Source organism: Chelonoidis abingdonii, chromosome 9 (assembly GCF_003597395.2).
Source record: "Chelonoidis abingdonii isolate Lonesome George chromosome 9, CheloAbing_2.0, whole genome shotgun sequence".
Taxonomy (NCBI): domain Eukaryota; kingdom Metazoa; phylum Chordata; order Testudines; family Testudinidae; genus Chelonoidis; species Chelonoidis abingdonii.
The window spans coordinates 80572545-80585903 of NC_133777.1; the positions used below are offsets into that span (position 1 = coordinate 80572545).

Below are 13359 nucleotides of genomic sequence, written 5' to 3' on the forward strand. Positions count from 1 at the left end.
CATCATCTTAGTAGCCTGTCTCTGAACCTGTTCCAGATTGAATTCATCCTTCTTAAACACGGGAGACCAGAACTGCACACAGTATTCCACATAAGGTCTCATCAGTGCCTTGTATAACAGTACTAACACCTCCTTATCTTTGCTGGAAATACCTCGCCTGATGCATCCTAAAACTGCATTAGCATTTTTAACGGCCATATCGCACTGGCGGCTCATAGTCATCCTGTGATCAACCAGTCCTCCGAGGTCCTTCTCCTCCTCCCTTACTTCCAACTGATGTGTCCCCAATTTATAACTAAAATTCTTGTTATTAATCCCTAAATGCATGACCTTGCACTTTTCACTATTAAATTTCATCCTATTACTATTACTCCAGTTTACAAGGTCATCCAGATCTTCCTGAATGATATCCCAGTCCTTCCCTGTGTTAGCAATACCTCCCAGCTTTGTGTCATCCGCAAACTTTATTAGCACATTCCTGCTTTTTGTGCCAAGTCAGTAATAAAAAGGTTAAATATACAAGGGTTGGGGTAGAAGGGAGAATATGCTGCTTTCTGCCTTCCCCTACACTTTTCTCATGCCTGGATCTCTGCCCCTTGTGCTACCTAGGACAAACTTCTCCTGTGGATGCTTTATATAAATCTGATCTGCAAGAAAAGATTAAAAGGGACAGACTGAAGAAAGCATTGGTCTCCCAGACAAAGAGCTGTCCATTTAGTGAATCAGGGGCTCTTTCCACCTGATGCACTTTTTAAAAGGGAAATCCTCAATTACACTCTGCTCAAAGGGCAAAACAACAAAAGACCCGCGTAACATTCTTTTCTAAAGGTAAAGCCGCTTTATCTACCACAGATGCTAACCTAGTTGGTACAATTTAAAAATCCTTCCTGAAGGGCATTTGAACCCTTGTTGTTTTAAAAAAAAAAAATTTCTGTAGTTTATGCACTTGCTTTGCCAACAGCTTCCCTTAGCAAACAAAGTATACTAAATCATACTTGCTCTGATCTACTACCCGGAGGATGCAGTTTGTTTTCAGAGGCAGCTCAGTGGAAAGCTCTGTCATGCATAAATATATGCAGAGAGGGGGAAATCGTTTTGCACAACTACCAGACTGCTAGGGACCATTTCTAAGACACCAGTGTGGGAAAAAAGCATGTACTTTTTGTGTTTGATTTTTTTTTATTTTAAATCTTGCCTAGTAAGGCAATAAAAGCAAATGTCACAAAGACAAACTCCTCCCTCAAAGTTAAATTCCCAAAGCTATATGCTAAGATGCTGAAATAGGTGAATTCTCTAACCTTTCACCTCTGGACATGCAGTCACATCCATCTTAGGTCACCAATAAAATGAGATTGATGGGCTCAATGTACTTCCTAGTAAACATTCCTCCATAATGGAAAAGCAGCGCTCTGCTCTGTATAATTCAGTCCCAATGGCAATCTCTGCTGAAAAATTACCAGTATTTAACTAGCAAAGGGTGGTATAAGTTGTAACCAAATGATTCTGCCAGAGTTTCGTGAGAAGGAATATCACACAACAACTGCCAACACCTTAGCAACAACATTTGATTTATTGTATCCCAAATTCATTACTAACAACAAAATGATCCCAGCCACAGAGGCCGCCTCACACTCCTGCTGAAGGCAATGGGAGTTTTGCTGGGGACTTCAAGGAGCTAAAGATGAGAACCTAACTTGACAGCTGCTCCCGTAGCAGAGACAGGACACTGATTCAGAGATTAGTGTTACACTGCACTCCAAACTGTTCTATACATTTTACAGACATGTAAAAAGACTGGTCCCTGTCCCAAAGAGATCTCACTCCAACTAGACAATGCAGAATTGGGCAGATTTCCAATTCAAAAAAGAAAAATATCTGATCTCCTGCCTATCTGCCACTGTCCACAATGCATTACCATTGACACGAGAAGAGTGAAAGAGGCACTACGGAATGAAAGGCAGAGCCACGCATCTCTGGATTACTTGAGTAGTTAAGACTAAGCAAAACAGATTATATCAATGGTAATTCACACTGAAAATACCAACACAACAAGCAAGAAAAAAAAAATCTGAGATTCCTTTCTAAAGGGACAATAAACAAGAGGAGAAAAGGATCAAAACAACAACAAAAAAGGCTTCTCTCCTGCTTTTAATCCAAGAAAAAGCCAGTAATAGAGAGTTAAACTCAGCCTTCAGCAGCCTAAGCATGTAATTGTTAATTACAAAGCTATTTAACTTTTGCAAGAAATAAAGGCTGCTATTAATGAAAGAAGACTCAATTAGCCTTTAATCTACACACTGTTTTTTAATCAAACTTTCTTTTGATCATCATACACACTGCGGGATATAGTCTCCCTTCGCCACATGCCATCGACTCCCACTAATCCTAATGAAATAGATTTTAAAGGACTGGCTGACTGAAGCAATGTGGAGGAGCATCTCCTTTGTAGTGGCTGGAGCTTCCTTTCCCCAGTGGGACCCAGGATCTGTGTAGTTTGGAGGCTGAATTCCAGTCTCCAAACCATTCCTCCTCCTCTCATTAAGGCACCATTGGAAGAGAATTCCATGAGGTGAATTCCTTGGTGACTCCTGACCTCTTCTTGTGGGTTCTACCATGAGAGGGAGCAAGATACTTTACATTGCTAGGAGTGAGATGGTTCAATGACAGTAGCAGGGTAGTGATCACCATGTAAAAAACCCAAACAAAAATAACCAACAGAAAGTGGCAGGATGGCTAAAGAAAACAAAGACAGGGTGGCAGATGAGGAGGGGAAGAGACGGGAAGGATCTCAACTGTAGACACAGACCAAAGTTGTCTTCAGTGCTGAAAAGGGTGTATTTTGTACATCGGGGAAACCAATGCACATAAGTGAGTGAGTGCTATCCCTTGGTCAAACATAGTGAAGACTAGGTACTTTAGTTTTAATGTGAGGTAAACTCACTGAGATTGTACCCCTGGAAGGGGTACAGAGCTGTATACCTCCTGGTAAAACTGATGTGCCTGGTCTCAGGATAGCTCAGATGGATTCATGCATATTAGTTACTCTAAGATTTTAAAAAAACAGCTTTTTTAGCAGTGTAAACAAGGCCACAGTCTGCTCCACCAGAGTAACTTTCTTAGAAGGGGGGGGGGGGGCGGGTTCTGTGATGACTGCAGTTAAGGATCAGTGAAGAACCTCATCTTCAGAGTGGAAATAGCTCTTGAAAATGAATATGGACAAAACCAGTGTGGGACTTGACACATTAGAAGGAGAAAGAACAGATAGAAAAATATTACACCGGAAAGATATACTGTGCTAACATGCCCTGATCTTTTGGTTGGAGACTCAGAGTATTACTGTTTTTTAAAGTAATGTGGAAAACATCTGGCACCTAAAAATAATGCAAACGATCTGGGATTTAGGCATATGCTTAAAATTAAGTGTGTGCTGAAGTTGGAATGATTTCCTGAATCAGGGCCTCAGACTTTAAAGATCTCACCTTCAGAGATGCTGAGCACTCACACTTCTTACTTAAGTCAGAGGAGCAGTGGATGCTCAGTAGCTCTGAAATCAGCCCTCAATTTTATTGATTACTGTTGTATTAGCATCTTTGATTTTTCTACACCTTCTGGGTGAAGATATTTTTTAATTGTAATGTATGAATCAAAACTGTATACATACGTATGCAGAAGTCTCCACTTTCATAATATCCAGGGCAGCATTGAGATCTTCGCCGATACATTGTTCTTAGTCCTCTTCGATATGCTGTTTTATAACTTATTCTAAATTGCAAGACAGAAAGCCATTTGACAGTATTGGAAATCAATGCCTATGGTTGGAATTATGTTTGTGTTAAATTATAGCAAGGAGAGCATTCAATAATTACTTTAAAATGCATGAAGGCTTTTGATATTAAAAAAACACCATAAAAAAATCAATATGTATTTTGAAACTTCCAGTAGAACACGTATTATAAACACAGTATTTGCAGCTATCAGCCTACATAGCCCTTCTTGGTACTGCTATTTGAAAACATTGTCACAGAACTAAAGAGAGGGCAAGCAGCTTTTTCAGGAATAGCCATTCTTCTCTGTGTTTCAGAAAGATCAGCTATCAGCAATGGGATCAACACAATCTTCTGTGGAAACTACGTTTTCAGTATGCCACACAAAGAACTATTGCAAGGCAAGCTGTATCTCTAGTTATTGTTACAGGAGACAGGGAAATTAACCCCCAAAGTGCATTGTCTCCACTAGTAATTATTCCCAGACTTCATTCCCTTGCAAGATGGCCAGGGCCAGCTCTAGCCATCTCACCGTCCCAAGCACGGCAGCACGCCGCAGGGGGCGCTCTGCCACTCGCCGGTCCCGCGGCTCCAGTGGACCTCCCGAAGGTGTCCCTGTGGAGGGTCCACTGGTCCCGCAGCTCTGGTGGACCTCCCGCAGGCATGCCTGCGTATGCTCCACCGGAGCCACGGGACCAGCGGACCCTTCGCAGGGAGGCCTGCGGGAGGTCCACCGGAGCCGCCTGCCACCCTCCTGGCAACCAGCAGAGCGCCCCCTGAGGCATGCCGCCCCAAGCACGCGCTTGGCGCGCGAGGCCTGGAGCCAGCCCTGAAGATGGCATAACACTGCTATCAAGAAAGCACCGTAAGGCAGCCTTCCCTATCAGGAGCCTCTAATGCAAAAATAAATAAATAAAAAGCCACCACACTGAGCGTTCTGTGGGAGTTTTACCTTTCTCCGTGCAGCAGAGTGGACAATACTTTGGAAAATGTACTTTGGCTGAGTCTTTGTTGTTCTTTCTATTAGACAAGTCAACCCCACCTAGTCTGCTATACTCCAACCAAACCACTATTCTTGGCATGAGCAGTTCAACTTCTGTGCCCAGTTCTGGGCACCAGACCACAGAAACTAAAATGGAGTTCCAAACCTACAAGGTGTTGAGTGCCCTCAGCTGCCACTGAGTCAATAGGAATCGAGCCCAATTAGCAGCTGCTAGCAGGAAGAGACCCCAAGAGGACCAGTTGTGCTGGGTGTTTATTTGAATGGCTTTCCACTGGGAGCCAAGCTGCCAATAGCTGATTTCACACCACCCAGGAGAATTTGATCAGATGGCAACAACTTTCCCTCCGTGCTGGAGATGGAGATTGGCCCCAAACTCCAAATTTATGGGAAATTCAGCTTTAGATTTAGATGCAAACTTTGTAGCTTGGTCCCATTTCTAGTCATCACCAACCTGACCCATATTCAAACTAACAGCCTAAAAGAGAAAGAAAGACTCTGTGATACATCCAAAACCATTTGGTTCCATCTTGCACTAGGCAACTGAAGTATTCTGTGGAGTTCAGTGGTTCTCAAACTTTTGTACTGGTGACCTCTTTCACACAGCAAGCCTCTGAGTGCGACCACTCCCCTTATAATTTAAAAACACTTTTTTATTTAACACCATTATAAATGCTGGAGGCAAAGCAGGGCTTGGAGTAGAGGCTGACAGCTCGTGACCCCACCATGTAATAACCTCGCAACCCCCGAGGGTTCCCAACCCCCAGTTTGAGAATCCCTGATGTAGCTGAATCAAAGTTCAGGAGAGTCACTGTCCCTCTCCTGGTTTCCTAGATTGCCACTGGATTTCTCAGTGCAAAGGCTAATGAAATATTATCAGTCACAAGTATCAGAGGGGTAGCCATGTGAGTCTGGATCTGTAAAAGCAGCAAAGAATCCTGTGGCACCTTATAGACTAACAGACGTTTTGGAGCATGAGCTTTCGTGGGTGAATACCCATTTCATCAGATGCACGCATCCATGAAAGCTCGTGCTCCAAAACGTCTGTTAGTCTATAAGGTGCCACAGGATTCTTTGCTGCTTTTATCAGTCACAAAGATTTTGTTGCAGAAAGGCCTGTATTTCCTTCGGTATCAGGAAGGAGATAACACAAAGGTTTGGGTATATGGGGAGATGAAAGGGCAAAATACAATTAAAATATCTTGGCAACAGCACTTACCGATGTCTAGTGCATTTGAACCAGTTCAGTATATCAGTACATCTCGTATAATAGATCTGATCGAAAGGGTGAGCATAAGATTCCTGCACTGTCACAGCATAGCTAGGAACAGACAACGAAAGAGAGGGAAAGACAGTTCTTTACAATGTGAAAAAAAAACCCCTCTGCTTCCTTGACATGTGCCCACACCTAATTCCAGCCTAAGAAATAACTAAATCAACAGCCTTGGGAACAGGACTGGCTCTAGGGTTTTTCCGCCCCAAGCAAAAAAATTTTTGGCTGACCACCACCCCAGCCCTGAGCTCTCTCCCCCTCACACACACCAGTGCCCTCCCCCAACCACATCCCCTGCCGCCCCAGCCCTGGACTCCCTCCCACCAGGACTGACTCCGTCTGCTCTCCCCTCGCCTCCAGCCAGTCCAGCACTGGCCAGGTCGGGGTAAGCAGTAGGGCTTCCAGGCCGCGCCTCAGCCCAGGGTCCCTCCAGCCGGGCCTCCCGCCTCCAGGACTGGCTGGGACCCAGGAGGGTAGAGCCAGGGGATCACCCCAGCAGGGGGCTGAGGAGCTGGGGCAAGGTAGCCCCAGAGGAAGCGGAGCCCCGGAGAGTGGGACACAGGCCCTGCACAGTAGCGCCCCGCCCTCTAGACCCCGCTGCTGCTGCTTCTGACCGCCCTGCCGCAGTCCCTGGGTGGCTCAGGCAACTTCATCCAGCCCCGGTTGTGGCACTGGGGAGCGGCCACCCTGCGGCACCTGCAGGCGGCTCCATGTGCCCCGTGGGGCGGCCTCCAGCCCGAGTGTCCCCCGCTCAGAGCCTGCCTAACCCAGCCACAAGGTGCAGGCGCTGCTCCCCCACAGCACGAACCACAGCAGCCTCAGGGCACTCCCCATGCACGACGCGCTGTGGCTGCCAGGGCCAGCTCTAGACTTTTGCCGCCCAAAGCAAAAAAAAGATGGCCGGAAATGTCCCTGAAAATGTGCCGCCCCAAGCACGTGCTTGGTTTGCTGGTGCCTAGAGTCGGCCCTGCCTGGAAACTATGGGCCTGATCCCACTTCCCACTTCCACCTAGAAGCAGAATCCCTCCTAGAGCTTCTGCTCCCAGCTCGGACCATTGCATATAAGGCACACCTGAGACATTTAGGGAGTATTTCCGACTGATTTAAAAATCCATTTCTTTCGAAGTTAGGAATAAATGTTCCCAAAAAATGCATTACGTGTTTTAAAAGCTGGGAAGGGCAACTGGTATAAACTTTACGTTTTCTAAATACAAAACGTATGTACAGCAAAATAGTTTGGCTTAGAAGATCTATAAAATGCTCCGTGTCTTTAAATCGTATCAGAGGTCTTCCTATTAGGAGTGTTAATTTTTGCTTGTATACCAAAATGCGAATGTGAGCACATATTAACTTAATGCTGCTGAGTTTTACCAGCATGGTGGGAGTCTTACATTTCATTTTATGATGAAGGAGAGTCATTACTTCAACAAATATTGGGAGCACCAATCAAACCGGGGATAAGGTATAAAAGGTCTCAAGGGTGTTTATTTTTAAACTGCACAAATTTAATCCTAAGTAATTTGTAGAAGAAATAACCTGGTAACTAATTGCAGATCATAAAATTATGAGTTACGTGCTATCGGGCATGGTAAGATTTTGAGATTTGGACAGAATGTGATATTATCTTTTACAGACCTGAACAGATTGCAATGTGCAGAAATTGGGTAAACTGGTTAAAAATTACAAAAAGAGTGAAGACTGGGAAGATGTCAGCAGTCATCCCCCATCACTACATATTACTTATTTTGTGCAACAGGTACTACCTTACTATTATTAATTATATTTATTTAGATGAGGCTGGTATTTTAAAGAGTTTACATAACTTAGAAGCACAAATGCCATACGTCTCACTCCCACATCAATAGGAATTTCCTGCAGCATCCTGGAAAAACCTTACTGAATTAAATTTAAGTATCTTTGGAGTCCAATGTATTAAATGCAAAGGTTATGTATTATTGTGGGCTGGGACTGCACGCAACTTCTCTAGCGGGGCAGATGGGATTTGAACCCTGGGAAGTGCTATGAACTTCAAAGAATAGACTGAACAATGGGCCAGACAAGAAAGGACTTTCGGGACAAACAGTGTCTAATGTTAGCCTTGGAAATCTCTAGGGGGAGGTGAACGCAAATTCCCCACCTCTAGTGATGCAAAAACCCAGCCTTTTGAAGCTACATCCAAAGGAGAGGACCACTGTCTGCTGATTACCCACAGTCTGAAGATTAAAGGCCAAGCTGTGTAAAGGAAAGACTAACCTATTCATGAGTGTGCCTGGTCTGTGCTAAGGAACCGTTGGTGGGGTGTGAAGGACTGACTCCTATCAGAGCCCTTGTTGGAGTTGGGGTGATCTCTGGTAAGCTTATGACATGCGTGTAGGTTCTTTTATTGTTGTCAGTACTTTTTCTCTGTAAGGCTTTCCCCTTAAGAATAAATGTACTTGCTTATAAAGAGCTGTGTGGTAACTTGTAACCGTTGGCAATTCCAGCTGTTCATTAGCCTTCGCAGAGAAAGCAAAGCGCAGACTTTTTAGGCAGTCTGACTTGCTGGGGACAACTCATTGTAAGCAGGGAGCTTTGCAGGCTGGAAAAACCCCAGTCAGAAGGGAAAAAAGACATGGGTCTCTACCCGAAATAGGTGACAGCCGAGGAACTGGGAGCCTAGAATCGGGTGCCCTTAAGGGAACAGGGAGGGGAAATACTGGGGCAGTTCGTTGAACTGTGATACAGTGCTCCTAGATCACTTAAATGCTTTAGAAAATTCCACCCATAGCCTCCTAGGTGTGCGTGTTGCCAGCCAGGCAAACACAAAGCTGAGAATCTTGCACTATAAGGCCCTGATCCTGCACTGAACTTCCCTGCAGAAACCTACAGTCTTTACTAACTGCAGGACCTGGACCTATGAGCTAAATCCTGCAAACGCTTAAATCAAATCAGTGGTCTTAATCATGCAAGTGATCCCATTGTAGTCAATGAGACTGCTGGCGTGATTAAAGGCTTCAGAACTGAACTCTTAACAACAGATGATGTCAAAATATTTGCCTGGAGAGTTGATGCCTATTGAAGTCAGTAGATTGGGCTCTTAATACATTGATCTATCTGTCATATTTCCCTTCTGCCTGGGCAGCCACAAGACAATCACTTTTGTTCTCTGTATAACAACTTGCTGGAGGTTTTCGTTGGTGGTGAGATTTTTATTTACATTGCTCGTTATAAATGTAAAACAATAACATTCATGAATCTTTATTATTATTTTATGATCTTATTTGTTACCCAGCGTTACACCAACTTAATCTTTTTTGGTTGATTTATTAACGTCTAAGTAACAACGTCATCTTGGTCAGTACAACCAATCCATTTTGCTATTTAATTTTTGTTTCTCCTTCACTGGGTCTCTAGGTTGCGGACTTCCTTCACACAAAATCAATATTTTATTCCTGTGCTCTGAATGCATCACCCCTCACCACGACTGCAAAACACCATTTCTGCACATAAACATGCTTCTCTTTTCAGCTGCATTTTTCCTGTAAACCACTTCACGCTCTAACAAAGACCTCCAAAAATCAAATCATAATGAACTTCATAAATGCCACTATGCTATATATGCATATTTACTCGTTACAGGAGCCATGCTTGCTGTAGTATAAGCTACAGAGAAATGTTAGGGCCCCATTCACTCCTATGCTGGAATAACACACGTAACTGGGACGGAAGCTCCATGAGTTAAACCTTAATGTGCAGCAACTTTAGTATCTGTGGTCTCTGGAAATGGACCCCTGCATCCTTATGGAGCCTCACTGAAGGCAAAAAGGGCTCCATGCAGACACAAGAGCCCACCTGCACAGACCCAGTTATGGGATGAGAGCCTATCACTATAACAAAGATATGCTGTGAGCAAAATTATCCTAATTCACAATTGGGGGCTCTAGTGCACAGAGCTCTCTAGTCTAGGGGTCTGTGTTGCATAGTCTGCCTTCGTCTCATATGCAGAACTTTCACTGGTATTGATGGGAATTCCGCAGGCGAAACCAAGACGTTCAGAATTCATAATACAAACCTGCACTTTGTACCAACAAAGGATCAATACTTGGTGCCAAACATTGGCAAACGCTGTGCTCAGCCACCGGCCAGGAAACCTGCACCCAGCAATTCAAGAGGGAGACAGACTCAAACCCTGAATGCATGGAGAGAGCTCCTGTATAGGAGCCACAAAAGGAGCATTCCGGAGCAGGACAGAAGATAAGTAGTATGATACTATGTTCCCTAATGCATAGCCCTGGTGCTGATTATTTTGGCTGCTCTGAATCCAGACACAGGTACTAATGTTGCCTCCGCAGCATAGATCTGTGTCTGTTTGTGCGGGGTGATGACAGAATTTGACTCCTGGTGATGATAATTCTGCCTTTACAGTGTACAAATCTGAACTGGCTATCAAATGAAGGAGACACTGCTTATACATTACCTTTCCCAGTGACTACAAACATTGGGATCATCTGGATTTAAGGACAGAGTCATTTTCAGCAAGAAAGACAGGGTAAGCACTTTTAGAATCCACCACAACCACATGCAGACCACCATCCTTGTTTCTAGATGAAGAGAACAAAACAATGTTCATTAACAGATCAGTATGAAAGAACATCTGCTTAATATTTCCAAGACTAGGCCTGAACGTCAGCACAAACTCATTTTGATCCCCTGCCTCACACCCATAATGAACTGAAAACAATATTTCCAAGTGACAATTATTTATTATCATGGTGTGGACAGAAAGGCTTATCAGTAGAAATGTTAATAAATAAAATACTGACACCATAATAAAGTCAGTAAGTGGCCTATGCCTTATATTTTGCTACAATCTAGACGAGTCAATATTCAGATCTGAGCAATCAGGAATGTATTTACTAGAGAGCTCTGGAAAAGAAACAGATGAGACTCACCAAATAATTTCTTAAAGGAGCTATATTAACATGCGTATAACTCAGAAACTAATTTACAGATTTACTGGAAAATTCTCAAAAAATTCATCCTCTACTCAGAGCCATTGCTGTAAATTTGTGAAAGATACATTCTACTATTCATATAGGTTCCAAGAGGATTTAACTTCTGCTTTAAGTGCAAATCTCAACACAGCCTTGACAGTGGGGCTGATACCTGCAAAAAGTCAAATCCTCTCACTACGAAGGATGCAGTGCAGAGGCATGTCCTAAAATTAGGAATCTAAACAGATTTCAGTAGGTTTGAGCTTAAATTTGCAGGTGAAACTACCCAAGATATCAAGACCCATGATTCTCCCTGAGAACATTTTTGATACCGAAGGTCATTAAGGCTGCTTTCACAAATAAAGTAAATAATTTAGCTGTTAAAATAATCTATATTCCCATCAGCCCATGGGTGAAACCCACTCTCATTAATTTTAATGAGATTTACATGTGTCAGAGTAGGCTAGACCTCAAAGAGATATGCTTATTACATGACCGAGGGAAAATCAATTCACTTTTCAGCTTTTATTGAAGCGTCCATTCGGAGTGACAGAGGTCAGCTGATTCCACCATGTCATGCTAATGAAGAAATAAATAATAGCCATGTTGAACATCTGAAGTAGAAATGCCTGAACTCATTTGGTTTGGATTCTTCATCATCTAATTGATGTTATGAGGATAGATGTATCTGAGGAAGTGTTAGTCTATATGTACGAAGACTGATACATAGATCTATAAATATAAATTGAATACACTGTGTTTGTCAGTGTTCTGGCAACTGAGGTTAACTGAAAATCACCGAGGGCCAAATTCCTCTTATCTTATTCATAAGAGCAGCTTTCAAAGAGACTCCTAAAATGAGAAAGCCAAGTAGGATACGACTCCAAAAGCTCCCCTGTAACCTCTTTGCACTCCTTGTGTCAACTATCTCAACCTGTACAGGCCTGGGAAAAGGCTTTGCAAACCTCTTCTTTACAAATAGGCAACATACTTTGATCTCCAGACCAGAGTGGCGCTACTAATCAAGACTTCTCAAATGCCTGTCAAGAACTCCAGCTGGATGGAAAACTTGGGGCTAATACATCAACCCTGCATCCAACGATGCAGCCTCTTAAGGAAATAAAGTATTAAAACTCAGTGAACAATAAAATTACAATTTCCATTTCAGGCATTTGACATAAATACGTCCTCCTCTAATACAGCACTGTGACCAACATGGTTCCATAACTTAACCTCAGACATTGCCAGCAGGCTTCTCCTAGCAACAGAACAGATCTCCCTTCTGCTGGCTGCAAAACACATGGCTCTCGTTACGTTACCTCACTGCAGGAACTGGCATAAAAACCACATTAAGGGGTTGATCCTGCCCAGCACAGATGTCGCGTTGAGCGTATAAGCACAAAGTAAAATGAACAAGAGAGGGAAAGCTGATCCCGTATTGGTGCCTGATCCAAAGCCCAGAGAACAAGAAGGAAAGAATCCCATTAATTTCAATGGGCTTGGGATCAGGCCCTTCCTGTTAGGCTCCAAAGCTATTCCTGTCTAGTAGCTCTAGTAACGAAAGGAAGACATAGCAAAGTTGCTCGTTAGCACGCTGAAGAATACACTTACACCTGTGGGTATCTGCTGAAGGAGGATGCAACACCTTTTTAAGGGAAAGGAGCACACTGACCACAGTTTATTAAAGACGTAACTAATCGATATGAGTGTAGACAATACTCACAGCAAAGAGCAAGTGCACCAAGCTCCTAATTGTTGGCAGCTCCTTGAGCTTAATGAGAAAGTGCAGGGACTTCCCATGGTTTGTAAACGGACCCTGCCTGCTAGTCTGCACAGCCCTGGCCATCTGACCCAGACCAGCATGTCTGACAATGCGCTGCAGCTACAGCAGACACCAGGCCAAAACCTGACAACCCCAAAAGTGGTTTTTTGAGGTCTTATGAGGCAACCCATCCGCCAACAGACTAAGAGTTAGACTGAATGGTATTTACAGGGCCAGCCCAACCCATTAGGTGACCTAGGCGGTCGCCTAGGACACTAACATTTGAGGGGTGGCGGCCGCCCTGGCCGTCAGCAGTATTTCAGGGACACAACCTTCCGCCGCCTCTGTCGGGGGCGTCATTTCGGGTGCAGGACCTTCCGTCACCTAGGGCGCCAAAAAAGCTGGCAGCGCTCCTGGGTATTTAGGTGCCTAGTGGGATTTATAAAAGCACTCAAGTCCACTGATTTCAGGCCCTTTTGTAAACCCCACTTTGCACCTTTAAGCATCTAAATACCTTTGTAAGTGTGGGCCTAGCTTCCTTCCCCACCTGCAGAATGACTGAAGGCACTAACAATTGAGGGCAGTAA

The 13359-nt window shown here is 43.9% G+C and overlaps 1 protein-coding gene across 4 annotated transcripts in view; it reads right to left on the reverse strand.

The window, feature by feature from the left end:
- The window catches only part of MEGF11 (multiple EGF like domains 11), a 394137-nt gene that overhangs the window by 273692 nt on the left and 107086 nt on the right, over positions 1-13359 (reverse strand). For all 4 annotated transcript variants that reach the window (XM_032766029.2, XM_032766028.2, XM_032766027.2 and 1 more), the window contains exons 3-5: positions 10494-10617; positions 5984-6085; positions 3662-3762 (exon numbers count right to left, since the gene is read on the reverse strand). In XM_032766029.2, coding sequence (XP_032621920.1) covers positions 3662-3762; positions 5984-6085; positions 10494-10609 — 319 coding nt within the window. In that variant the 5' untranslated portion in view covers positions 10610-10617. The remainder of the gene's footprint in view (positions 1-3661; positions 3763-5983; positions 6086-10493; positions 10618-13359) is intronic.